This window comes from Calidris pugnax, unplaced genomic scaffold, assembly GCF_001431845.1.
Source record: "Calidris pugnax isolate Ruff unplaced genomic scaffold, ASM143184v1 scaffold89, whole genome shotgun sequence".
Classification (NCBI taxonomy): domain Eukaryota; kingdom Metazoa; phylum Chordata; class Aves; order Charadriiformes; family Scolopacidae; genus Calidris; species Calidris pugnax.
Window position 1 is genome coordinate 456,647 of NW_015090865.1, and position 12,993 is coordinate 469,639.

General features: G+C 40.1%; 1 protein-coding gene across 3 annotated transcripts in view; it reads left to right on the forward strand.

The window, feature by feature from the left end:
• The window catches only part of SLC18A2 (solute carrier family 18 (vesicular monoamine transporter), member 2), a 37,901-nt gene extending 28,301 nt beyond the window's left edge, over positions 1 to 9,600 (forward strand). For all 3 annotated transcript variants that reach the window (XM_014945224.1, XM_014945226.1, XM_014945225.1), the window contains exons 10-16: positions 32 to 127; positions 3,681 to 3,759; positions 4,003 to 4,054; positions 4,492 to 4,555; positions 5,675 to 5,794; positions 6,345 to 6,478; positions 9,141 to 9,600. In XM_014945224.1, coding sequence (XP_014800710.1) covers positions 32 to 127; positions 3,681 to 3,759; positions 4,003 to 4,054; positions 4,492 to 4,555; positions 5,675 to 5,794; positions 6,345 to 6,478; positions 9,141 to 9,251 — 656 coding nt within the window. In that variant the 3' untranslated portion in view covers positions 9,252 to 9,600. The remainder of the gene's footprint in view (positions 1 to 31; positions 128 to 3,680; positions 3,760 to 4,002; positions 4,055 to 4,491; positions 4,556 to 5,674; positions 5,795 to 6,344; positions 6,479 to 9,140) is intronic.
• The last annotated feature ends 3,393 nt before the right edge of the window (positions 9,601 to 12,993 follow it).

Sequence of the window (12,993 nt, forward strand, 5' to 3'; positions counted from 1 at the left end):
TTTTTTTCTCCCCTCCCCTTCTTTCTCCAAGGATCAATCTGCTTTGCAAACATGGCGATCGCTATGCTCGAACCAGCGTTACCCATCTGGATGATGGAGACCATGTGTTCAAAGAAATGGCAACTTGGTAAAGTAGAGTATATTATTTGCCTTGCTATGTTTTGCCTAATGACCCTTTCAGTTCTGATCCTGTTAATGATGGTCTCCTTATATGCTTCCGGGTAGCCTTTTTTTTTAATATCTTTAAATTGTCAGTGTTATACGTGCACCATTGCAAGCATCAGCTTTGGTTTTTGTTTTTTTTTTTTTTAAAAGTTAGTGGATTGATGTTACATTACTGTAGTAGAGGTTCCAGTAAGGGCCAAAGGTAGTATTTTTTTTAAATATCTTTAAATTGTCAGTGTTATACCGGCACCATTGCAAGCATCAGCTTTGGGGTTTGGTTTTTTTTAAAAAAAGTTAGTGGGTTGATCTTACTTTACTGTAGTAGAGGTTCCAGTAAGGGCCAACGCTCATACTATGAGAAGAAATAGATGGAGGTAGCCATGAATTGTCCTGGCTCCTTTGGGAGCCCCAGCAGCAAATCTGGTTGTGAGTGTTGGCTGGAGCAGCTGTGAGATGCCCAGTGAGCCCCAGAGCCAATTTCTTTGGGTTTTTTTCCTAGAGGGAATCCTTCTTCAGTTCTAGCTTGAATTGCCAGGAGTAGGCAGCCACAGAAATCTGCAATGAGTGCAGTATTTTTGGTGCAGAGCATGCCCATGTCAACACATCATCCTTCTAAGGCTGTTCCTGGCCACATGTGGATGAAGGATGGACTTAAAATGTAGCCACTGAGGGCATGAGGAGCATTTCCCCTTGAATCTGACAGATGTGACATCCTTCCAATGGTCGCTTAATCATCCCATTCCACAGAAAGCAATGGGAGACCCCCAGCTTGGACCACCTTATGACCTGTAGCACAGTCTTGGGAAACCAGTGTCCACAGGCAAACTGGGAATTTGTCCCATGTATCAGGTTAGACTAGAGAGTAAAATGGGGGCAGTTCCTTTCTCTTTGAGGTGAACACGGGGGGGAAGAAAAATGGACTAACTTCCAGTGAGTGTCAAACAGTGTGCAGGAGGTTAACGGGAATCCTCTTGGGTGTGGGACAGAGTTACTGTTAAAAACACAACCTATATATGATAACATAAACAAATGTTCATGGATGTGACTTTTCATTAAGGTATTTTTTTAGTTTTTCCTTCATGAAAATGATGTTCTGCTAGCATCCAATGAATAACCCTGCTCTACCTTAACGTAGGTGTCCCTACGCCAGACCGAAAGCACAAACCTTAGTCCTAATTAATGCAAACTGAGATGTAGGGTGGCCATAGGTCCTTCATGTCCTGCTGTACTGTCTAACACGGTAATGACCACTAGCCTGTAGTACAGCAAAATTAACACACAAGCCTAGACGTTTTAAATCTCATGAAGAAAAAGGAAGGTTGTGTATCTGCCTCCCTCACCAGAGTTCCATATCACTGGTGGAATGGAAATGAGATTTATAAATCTCTTAGCTGAATAGAGGTTCCTAGAAGGAAAACACCCATTTTAAATTAAGACTACTTTTACCCCTTAATGATATAAGTAATTGACTCAATTGCACTTTGTCTGATTTGACAACATTAATTAAAGTTTTTAAGCCTCTTAAATTATATCTTGAACTGCAGGGTTTTAGGCAAATTATCATCTTATGCAATTTGGAGATCCAGCTGTTTGAAGCATGATCTGAGGAAGGTATAAAGAACCTTGATTTGATCAATTAATGTTACTGTGCATAAAGCTTATTTAGAAAATTACAGTTCTGCTTCAGAATCCCACATCTTACACACAAACCTGCAAGTCTTATTTAACGAGCCTCTGCAGTATTCTTTTCTGTATTTTTTTACAGCTGTCAGGGTCAGCTATATGTGCCCATTTGGTATAAACAGATAGCTCCGAGCAGGACTGAAGTAGCTGTGGTTACACAGGTGAAAACGTTTCCCCAGCATCACCATTGTAACCCACAAGGATTTTAATCACAGGATATTGCTGTGCTAAAAATTACCTCTCCATTTATTTATTTTTTTTCTTATGAATATCAGAGAGATAGGAAGGAAGATGGCTAGGCAGGAAATGAGAAAATCTATGTTGTCTTGGTGAAAGATGAGGAGCATATACACTTAAAGGAAACGGTTTGATTGTGTACCATAATGTCACAGCTGCCATCTAAATCTGAATTACCTGATTTAACAGTGACCGAATGGAAAGCTCGTCGTGGCACGTTCTGATTTGTCAGACCTTCCTAGCTTTGTCAGGATTCCCAGTTTTATTTCTTTTAAGAAGATGTAAAATTTAGCAGGAACAACAGGAAAATAGCACGTGTTATTTCTTCCAAGACACATGAACCATTCGACACCACTGCACAAGGGTCCAGCATTAGGCACAGCCACCCCCTTCTGCTGCCTCTGGGATATTTTTCATACAAGGTCTTCTCCTCAAGGGCAGCCCCTGCCCTCACACATGCCTGCAGCATCCTCCCTGGTGCTCTCCAGGCGATGGCACACTGCTCTCCATTAGCATTTCTTCCTTTAACATTCCCCCTCTGGTCCTGCCCTGTGACTTACGTGTAGGGAGAGGATGAATCCTCAAGTACAGGTTGTAATTGGCTTTTAAACCAGAGATGCTTCTGGCCACTGTGCAGCCAGCATTGACTCCAGATACAGCTGCTGCTGTGGAAATCTCAGGACAAGAAAAAATTGTTTGTCCCAACAGGAAGTTTTTCTGAGTGGATGTGGGGAGATGGGAGGCTCTGGGTACCTTCCCATCAGAGTTGGGAGGAATTTACTCAGGTGCCCTCATCTGCAAATCATTACAGATAATTGTTTTTAAAAATTTATACCAATGACTGATTGTTTTTAAATTAATTTTTGCTGTAAATACATTGGCTAAATCATTTTAAAACTATGTTTTTAAGGGTTTTTTTACCTTTATTGATATATGATGTGGTACTAGGGGAGGACTTTGTAGAGTAGGGTAGATGGTTGGACTCGGTGATCCCAAGGATCTCTTCAAACATGAATGATCCTATGATATAGGCTTGGCTTTGGCTGCTGCTTGACCAAGGACCATATCATGGCATTACAAACTCACCTGAAGATGAGGGCTCATGGTGTCCACAGGCGTGGAGAGGGACTGTGACTTGCAGGGCCACCAGTCCTGCTGGTCGCTCCTCCAGGGAGGGATTCACCCACCCCTGACCGTTCTGGGCTTGCTGCATGTGTTGAGCATATGCTCCATAAGCCATGCAACCAAGAAGGAGTTGCTTTCCTTGACCTATCCCAAAGTTTACTGTAGTTAGATATAAACTTTTTGCTCTTTGTTATTCTGGCCCCTCTCCCATACCGCTGCCTGTAGCTGATGCTTAAGAAAATCTTTTCAAAGGCATCACATCACTCCTGCATTTCATAGATGATGTCCTTAGATTTCATGAAAAGGCTGCAACAAACCGGATATTTGATTTCATTTTTTTTTTTTCAGGGCTATGCACAAGACCCTGTTAGATGCGTTCAAATCAAAATTGAAGTGTCTGGAATTTATTAGTTTCTTCTAACACCTCACTAAAATCATTGCTGATAAAACATCTCATTCATATTTTTCAGGCGTTGCTTTTCTTCCAGCCAGTATCTCTTATCTCATTGGGACTAATCTTTTCGGGATACTTGCACACAAAATGGGAAGGTATGCTTCATTTAAAAATACTAATAATCTTCCAGTCTGTTCGTGTACCATTTCCAGTGTTTCCCAGGGCAGTTTATTGATGATGGAAATTATTAAAGTTTGTTCTATAGTAGCAAAATCACTTTTTTGGAACATGTTGTTGCTTTGTGTAACTCAGCAGTTCAGACATGACTCTGAAACAGTCGTGATTAGCTCTAATATCTCTGTGTCACCAATCTCTGAGTGATGTTTCTTCTTTGACAGGTGGCTTTGTGCTTTACTTGGGATGCTAATTGTGGGAATAAGTATTTTGTGCGTAAGTAGATCCCATAACTTTCAAACCATATAAATGTTCTTGTGTTTATCTTCAAATATGTGCTTTCCCTGTGAGATTTTGCTGAAGTTTCTGCTTTATGAAATGTTATTAAACAATGTGTAGTTAATAGGTTCCAGATCAGAGTTTTGAGTGCTTTCAAATTTCAGTGCTTCAATTATTTTAAGGAAGAATGGCTCTGAAAGGAGGAGGATGATTCTTTTTTGAGCTGTCACTGAAAAGTTTATTCTTGGTCATAATATTAAGTGTGTCAGTGATTTAATGGCACAGTTGTCTGAAGCAGTAGCCCAGAACAATGATCAAACTCACACATCTGTAACGAGCCATAACTACTCTGAGAATTTATCTTAGAAAAAGAAAGCTAACCTCATTACCATGTGCAGTGTGACTTAATTAACTGCCTGAAATTTCCTTTATAGGTACCCTTTGCTAAAAACATTTATGGGCTCATAGCACCAAATTTTGGAGTTGGATTTGCCATTGGTAAGAAAAATTACAATGACTTCTTACGGGCTATTGGTTTTGTAAAAATGATTTTATATGAAGTTACATGGAAAATTATTTTTGTTGCCATTCTGACCTGCCAGTAGCAAAGCCTGAGTTGTGGCCCAAACTAGAAGGTAAAACAAGAAGGATTAAAGGAAGGTGCTCAAGGCAGTTTCAACCAGGCTGCTGTTAGATGAGCTGGATTCAGAAGACTGTCCAGAATTGCTCCATCGACCTAAACAGATCTTTCAAACTGTCCACAAATTTATATCTTGTTTTCAGAAATAGAGCAATGCACTGCCCAAAACCCACGTCTTCCCTGTTGTGAAAAAGAAGTTAAATAGACACTTTTGTAGAAAAAAACCCAAACAAACACCAAAACTAGTCTAAGCTTTGTGTTCATCAATAGGAATTCTCAAGCCCCCACAGATGTACTCTTCTTAAGCGTAATGTGTGAACTTTCCTTATGCTGGACCATGCAGTCAGGCTGGAGTGGGGACTGTGACTTGGATTTTAGTGCTTGGCTGGTGAGCAAATGTTCCGGGGCATCTTCAGGCACAAGGGATGTGTAGCCGGGAAAGATGTTCCAGGTGTGACTACGAATCCCCAGCATCTCAGCAGTTTTTTTCAGCTGTCTTGTGCCATTTCTTGCTAGCAATGGAAGTGGGGATCCAAAGACATGTTAAAACCACTGTAGTAATTTTGATTGACTGGAAGCTAATGTAAGCTTACTTACAGTAAGCATAAGCTCAAACAAAATAACTTTCCCCTAAATAAAAGGTAACTTGGTGAGGTAAGAGCCTGGGCACAGACGGTTGCTGGGAAGTGTTTGATGTGCTTTAAGCTCACACCTCTCTTGCCCTCTGTCAAGTGTCACATGTACACATCCATGCGTGACCTCACTGTAAAGATCATAAAAAGTATGGATAACAGTTATTTAAGAATAAAATAATACAGGTTTTTAAGAATTTAAACTTATTTAAGAATAAGCATCCTTTAAGTTGCCTTTGCATCCTGCTTTAGCGCATAATTGGCCAAGACATTAAAATGAAAAAAAAAAAACCACAACAAACCAACAGTATTTTCCTGATATATGTTTCCTTCCCTCATGACCAGGAATGGTGGACTCCTCCATGATGCCAATTATGGGCTACCTCGTGGATCTGCGCCATGTGTCGGTCTATGGCAGCGTGTACGCAATCGCTGATGTTGCCTTTTGCATGGGCTTCGCCATAGGTAAGTCCAGCCTTTTCCTGCTTATAATGCACAGTTAAGAGAAGGAAATATGCCATAATAGTAGGCGTGAAGCCCAGCAGCAGTCGCAGGCTTTGAGCAGGGGGTTCTTGTTTTGCACAAGAAATCAAAGCAGAGGGAATTGCGTTTGGCATCTGTCCCCCTCTGCTGTGCTCAGCTTCATTAGCTCTAAGAGGTTTGAAAGTGTCAGGCCCTGAACACAAATAAGGTATCCCTAGGAAAGAAGCATTGGAACATTTAAAACTGACACCACAGCTGTGCTCTGAATAATCTGTGAGGGGAATAACTCCCCGCTGACCCCCCGCCTCCTTGAGTGTGTGATACAGATGTCCCCAGGAACATCTCTAATTTCTTCAATGAGTGTGGAATATGGAGCCAAGAAAGGTTTATATCATAATTACAAACATGTCTTTACATTCCTCAAATCAATTTGTAAAGCAGGAGTTTTGTACATAAAAATACTGTGGTTTAAAGTGTCTGCTGCAAGTGTTGTGACTGAGCGATCTGCAGAAAGGGTTTTTATTTATACAAGGTCCCTCTGCTGGTGGTGCCATTGCAAAGGCCATTGGATTTCCATGGCTCATGACAATTATAGGCATTGTGGATATCCTCTTCGCTCCCCTGTGCTTTTTCCTTCGAAGTCCACCTGCCAAGGAGGAGAAAATGGTAAGCATAACATGGTTTCTTTCTTTTGATTTGGGGTTTGTATTTTTTTTTTCCGTGAAACAAATAATAACTTATTTCTGCATCTTTGCCTCCAACTTCCCCCAGATGGGCTCAGCACAGTTTATTTCACCCTCTTGCATCATCTTGGGAATGAGCTCCCCCTTCTTTTTATGTCCAAGATGTATAAAGAAAAGCTTTTAACTACTTACGTGTTACAAAAGTGACTGTGATTGGCAGTCTTTAACAGACTTTTTTCCCCATGAACATCCACATTTGCTCTCTGAGTCCATGTAAAAGTCTACTTTCCACAATCCCTGGAGTTTGGAGTTCCCCTGCTTATTCCTTGAGTTCTGCCCCAGGACACCCATGGAGGTGCCTGAAGGATCCTTTCACTCCAAGTGCTCACTGTTTGCTTCGCTTGCCACCCTCCAAAAAACAAGATTCCTGTTTTGGATTGGGTAGTCTTTTTCCTTCATTTCCTCTCCTATACCATTCTCCTCTTTCCCTTCCTTTCCCATTTCTGTAGCTCAATTTACCCTTTCATAAAACATCCTTTATCTGCTCCCCTGTGCTGCTGCTCCCAAGACTTGCTGTTCCCATGGGTTCATACTCAGGTTTGAACTCTCTCTTGCTGCAGGAGGGGATCCGCTGCTTTGCTCACAAGGTTTCCTTCTGCTCAGCAAGAAGGTGGGAAACTCCTGAGGGACTTAGAAGGCAGTGCAGTCAGTAGGCAGTGCAATCCCTCTTGTGATTCCAGGGCTGGGAACATCCTGAAAAACAAGCACCAGTCTCTGTTGCAACATCTGTCACCAGCTGTAGGAGCAGCTCGCTCGGTGCTCCCTCCTCACTCACGCTGAACAAAGTTGACTTGGGCTCAAAATGTAGTTGCACGTTGTTTATTTGGGTGAAAACGTAATTTTACATGTGCGTGGTCTTATTATACAGAGCCAGGTCTCTGCAAGGCAGGAGCAGAACCCGGTGCTCAGGCTGCTCACGCTTTGGACCAGCACGAGCAGGAAAGGTGGAAGGATGAATCTTGCTAAACATTGGCACATGTGAGGCCAGAGACCTTTCATTTTGCACATATTTGGACTGCAGAATCCCAGAGATTCCAGCTAATCCCTTTTTATGACCTTTGCAGACTGCACTGATTTATTTTATTTTTTTTTACACACTTACTAAGGCTGAAGAACAGAAAAGTTAAACAAGAAAAAAAACACCAAGCCAGCTGCTGTTTTCTAGAGATATGAAGTTTATCGTATCTATATCTCTCTGTCAGTGACCAGGGCAGTGTGCTGCCTTGGTCACTGACAGGATTTCACTGGTGGGGCTGGGTCTCTCCCCAGAGCCTAGACCCCTTCCACACTGTCTGCCCCTCCACCCCCATAAATGCAAAGTGACTCTTGTTCCCAAAGTGAACTGATGTGCCATTTCTTTGGGGTTTGAAAAGAGCCAAAAGGAGGGTGCCTGCTTCATCCTCTTTGTGTCACTAATTAAAAACCCAAACTTAATCACACTCAGCATGATAAAAGTTACACAACTGTGAGTACAGACTCCGAGTGTCCCATGAGAAATTCATCACGAAGGATGTAATACTGTGGCTGTCCCTTTTAGCTTCCCATAGGTAATCCCTTTTAGCTTCCTATTGGTGCAAAATCACAGTATTTGAGCCACACATGACAAAAGTTACACAACTGTGAGTACAGACTCTGATTGTCCCATGAGAAATTCATCAAGAAGGATGGAATACTGAGCCTGGCCCCTTTTAGCTTCCCATAGGTAATCCCTTTTAGCTTCCTATTGGTGCAAAATCACAGTATTTGAGCCACCACTCCCAGTAGAGCCCAGTTCTGCTGTTCTGGATCTCCACAGAAAGGGGTGGGAAAAGCAAAGCCTGGAAGGGAGGGTCAGCTTGAGGCATTAGTACTCCTCTAACTCATCCAGCTTGTAATAGGTGATTAAACATAGAAATATAGGAGGGTAAATTACTGTAACCAGAGAGCAGGTAGATGTATTTCAACTTAATACTGAAATACTGGTTCCTGTAAGGTAATAGAAAGTTGCTGGTGACATCTATGTGGCCAAGATCCCACCTCACCCAGACCTATGGACTTGCTTTAGAATCACAGCAGTGTCTAGGCTAGAAGGGACCTTTAAGATTATCGAGTCCAACCATTAACCCAGCGCTGCCAAGTCCACCACTGAACCATGTCCCTCAGCACCACAGCTACACACCTTTTAAATACCTCCAGGGCTGGTGATTGATTGAGCCACTTCCCTGGGCAGCCTCTTCCAGTGTTTATAAATACCTCCAGGGCTGGAGATTGAACCACTTCCCTGGGCAGCCTCTTCCAGTGTTTGATAACCATTCCAGAGAAGACATTTTTCCTAATATCCAATCTGAACCTCCCCTGGCACAACTCAAGGTCATTTCCCCTTGTCCTATTGCCTGTTACTTGGGAGAAGAGACCAACTCCCACCCCACTGCACCCTCCTTTCAGGGAGCTGTAGAGAGCAAGAAGGTCTAGTTGACATCAGCTTGGGTTCTGCTTTGAGGGAGGGCAGGTGAATCCCTGAAGGGTGGATGCAGCCCAAGGGCTGGTGGGTGGTGGAAACAACCCCAGAGGTGAAATGCTAATACTCCCCCTCTGTTCTCTTGCAGGCAATACTCATGGATCACAACTGCCCTGTTAAAACAAAAATGTACACCCAGAACAACATCCAGTCCTACCCCATAGGTGATGAAGAAGAAGAATATGAAAGTGATGAATAATATTAAAAGCCATATGACATATTTCGGTGTACAAAATGCAGTGTTTCATGTGAAACAGCTCATCTAGAAATAGGTTTCAGTTGTACTGTACATTTAATAGTGAAATGGTCAAAAAAACCAAAGGTATATTATTCATCGCCCATGATTATACAGCAGACTGCTAACCGCCTTACAAGGAGGGGAAAAGCTTTTATAGAGGATTTGTATAGTGTTAATCTTTATTTTGTGTATTTAATTTTATTGAATATTACACTATATTTTTGATTAAATGTGTAGCATAAATCTGTATAAATGTGAATTTTAAATATTTGTTTTTTTAAAGTCAACTCATTGACCCAATATTTCATATTTCATTCTTGTTTTTTTAAACTCATTGACCCAATATTTCATATTTCATTTGGAGTCGTGAGTTACTGCCAAGAGCTTGGGTCTTTCTTATCTAATCAAAAGAAGGGAAAAAGGAAAAAAAGAAAAAAAAAGAGCAAAGCTCAAAGAAAACTTACCCAATTTGCATCCTTCTAAATTGTATCCATGCACGTACATCCAGAGGAGCTGGAGGCTGGAATTCAGAGTGTGGACATCACTAAGAGGTTTTTTTTGATCAACTTCAGATCATACAAGTAGGTATGAATGTGCACCCTTCCCTTCAAGGGAATAGGAACAGCATAAAGATAGTTATTATATTTCTATCTTTTGAATCTTTTAATTCTACCATCTCAACTTTATTTTAGATAAATAGGTGACTGGTTAAGAAAAGCTGCACTATCATGGTATTTAGTCTTTGCATGAACTGAAAGTAAGCCAGTGACTTAAGCAGTTCAAACAAAACCCCTTATTTTACATTATTTGCGTACATATCTACAAATTCAACATATATTTATTTTTAAAAAAAATTAAGTTAAAATATCAACTTGAAAATAATGAGGGGAAAAAAAAAAAAAAGGACCTGTTGCCAGTCTCTTAACACTTGGTGGCAGGGTCTAATAGAGAAGCGCTGTATTTGGCAGTCCCTACCTGCACTGAGAAAAATCAGGCTTTTAAAGAAAGCATTTTAAAACAATCCCAGTGTCCTTATCAACCATGGTGTAGCTTATCATTTGTCAAATTAAAATCTTTACGTGCCTTCTTTCATGTAATTGCAGATGTTTTATGTACTGCAGCATAGATACTATGTTTACATATAGTTTTGTAAAGTGTATATACTATGGTCAGAAAATATGGAAAACATAGTGGATCAAAGTTTGAGTATTGCTTTGTCAACACTTATGCATTCAGACCGCATTAAAAATAAAGTTATCCAAAATAAATTCATGATCTATTGTAATAAGGTAAAAAATAATAATAAAAAAAAGAATCCCCCCCTCACGATTTGCCTTATGCATTGTGGTTTACTCTATACTAGGGGGAAAAAAAACAGTAAATAAGAAAAGCACCCCTCGTTTCTAATCCATGTGTAACTCAGGACAGACATGTTCACTCCAGGCCATAAATACATGCAACTTGTTTAACTAACAGCAATAGCTTCCAAAAATCAGTCTGTCCTGGGGCTGCTGGTCTGAGATTTAACTTTTGGGAAATATATAAGACCAAAGCGTGCAGTGCCAGGGGACACCCCTCTCTGTTCCTTAAATAAAGGTGAAGGTTCTGAAAAAACATTGTAAGAGGTTTAACTGGTGTGAAAGGCCAAGCAATACATCTCCTGTGGTTGATTTGAAAAATTCACTTACAGGTTTTTATATTGGTATATTTTCTATTTTCATTCTTTTGAATACACAATAGCTGGAGATACTCCCTTCCAAGCTGAGAGATGTTCAGAGACAGACATTAATACAGCAAACCCCAAAGGTCTATCATATATTCCCTACTTAACTGTCACTGAATAAGTGAGACAATTCTGCACATCGATGGTTATTTACCTCAGGTTCAGACTGTAACGTTGCAGCTCATTTGGATACTTGACAATTTGCCCCAAGAGAAGTTATTTCACTTACCTTCACCAAACTCTTTTAATCAAAGTGTTACTCCAACTGTATTTGAAACTAATATCCCAATGGCAGAATTCTAAATCATCACATGTTCATCTATTTGCCAGATGATTAACCGACGTATTGCCTAAATTCACAAGAGTCCAGAAATTATGCAAATATAGCATTTTTATATAGTTTTGTTTTTTTTTTTAAAGCAGCATAGAATGGCTTATCTCATGGCTTGGTTTTGTATGTCAGAGCACATCAAAATTAAGGAAGAGCTCACATTAATCTGCCACACAAAATAAGTCTGACAGATGAGTTGGTCACATTCCTTTTCTGCAGATGGAGCCAGCTTTCTACTGCTGGTCTACAGACCAGCATCTCACCAGGGTTAGCCCAGCAGACCCTCCAACAGACCCCCCCAGCTCAGCCTGGCTCCTCCAGGCTCTTGCTCCATTGCTCATCCCTCAAAAGTCAGATGAAGGCAGAAAAGAGCCATAAAGACACCCATGTTTGGGCTCTTTGTGCCACATTTCCCCCCCCCAAATAGAATCTAGCAGTTGTTCCACATTTTTTGATTTTTGAAGGAATAAATAATCAACTATGAACTCCTTTTGCTGACAGTCAGGAAGTAACTTTAGTCACAGAAAACACACAGAAGCCCTATTCTGTCCTGAAATAAAAGTATTCAATATGAAAGAACCCCAATTTTCTGTGTTACTTTAAGGGGGATGAAGTCATTACTTATTTCATTTATTCGCATTGCTTAGCCCTCCCCTGTAGCTGTAAACTTCCATGCAGGTTTAATTTCAAATTTGAGGGAAAAAACAAAAGGGTAAGGAATTATAAGGAAAACCTGATCAAATAATGAGCTAGTAAACCTGTAAGGATTTGTTTAGTTATCCATTAGCATCTTCTGAAGGACAGGACAAGCCAAAAGACTTTTTCTTGGACAATTTTTTTCCCCTAACGTAACTATCGCCAATAACTGAATGGAATTATTATTTATATTTGTGGTCTTAAAAAAACCCCACAACTGTCCTTAGCATTTTATAAGATTTTCTAGCTACACAACGATTCAACTGGAATCACCACTTTGAAAGACATCTATGTCTAAACTGAGTAGCATAAAAATATATGCACATGCAAATAGAAAGAATGCATAAAAGCCCAATTAACCCACCCATCAGTAGTTTTACTTAATGCAAAAATGCATGGTTTTCTCCCAAAGATCCTTCCTTGAAGTACTGGCATTAGATGATAAACTACTGTAATACAAATGTTTTAAAAAAATATTAACACAATGCAAAGAAGTTGATAATTTAGCAAAACTATTTTATTAAAGCTTATTCTCATGATAAAATAATAGCCAACAAAATCATAGTAGGCAGATCTTCTGCAAATGTGTGTAGCTGCCACCTATTCAGATATCATTAAGTCAAGATAATTCTTGTTTTCTGTGGTATTCTTTATTTTCAGCTATTTACAGTCAAGCATGAAGCAAAGATTACATCAGGAATGTAGTATTACAATTTTCCCATCAAGATTCACCGTTTATTGTAATTAATGCCAGATAGGAATTTATGTTTTCCTTCTTATCACTAAAATACAATTATTTTGGCCTTTTCCCATTCAGTATATTTAAAAATATTGCACTACATTTAATTTACCTCTTACAATCATCGTTAGCAGTACTATACGAGGAAAACTATATCCAGCTTTTCATACCCACTGTATTACACAAGTCAATTTAAAACTCTGAATGCTTTTTT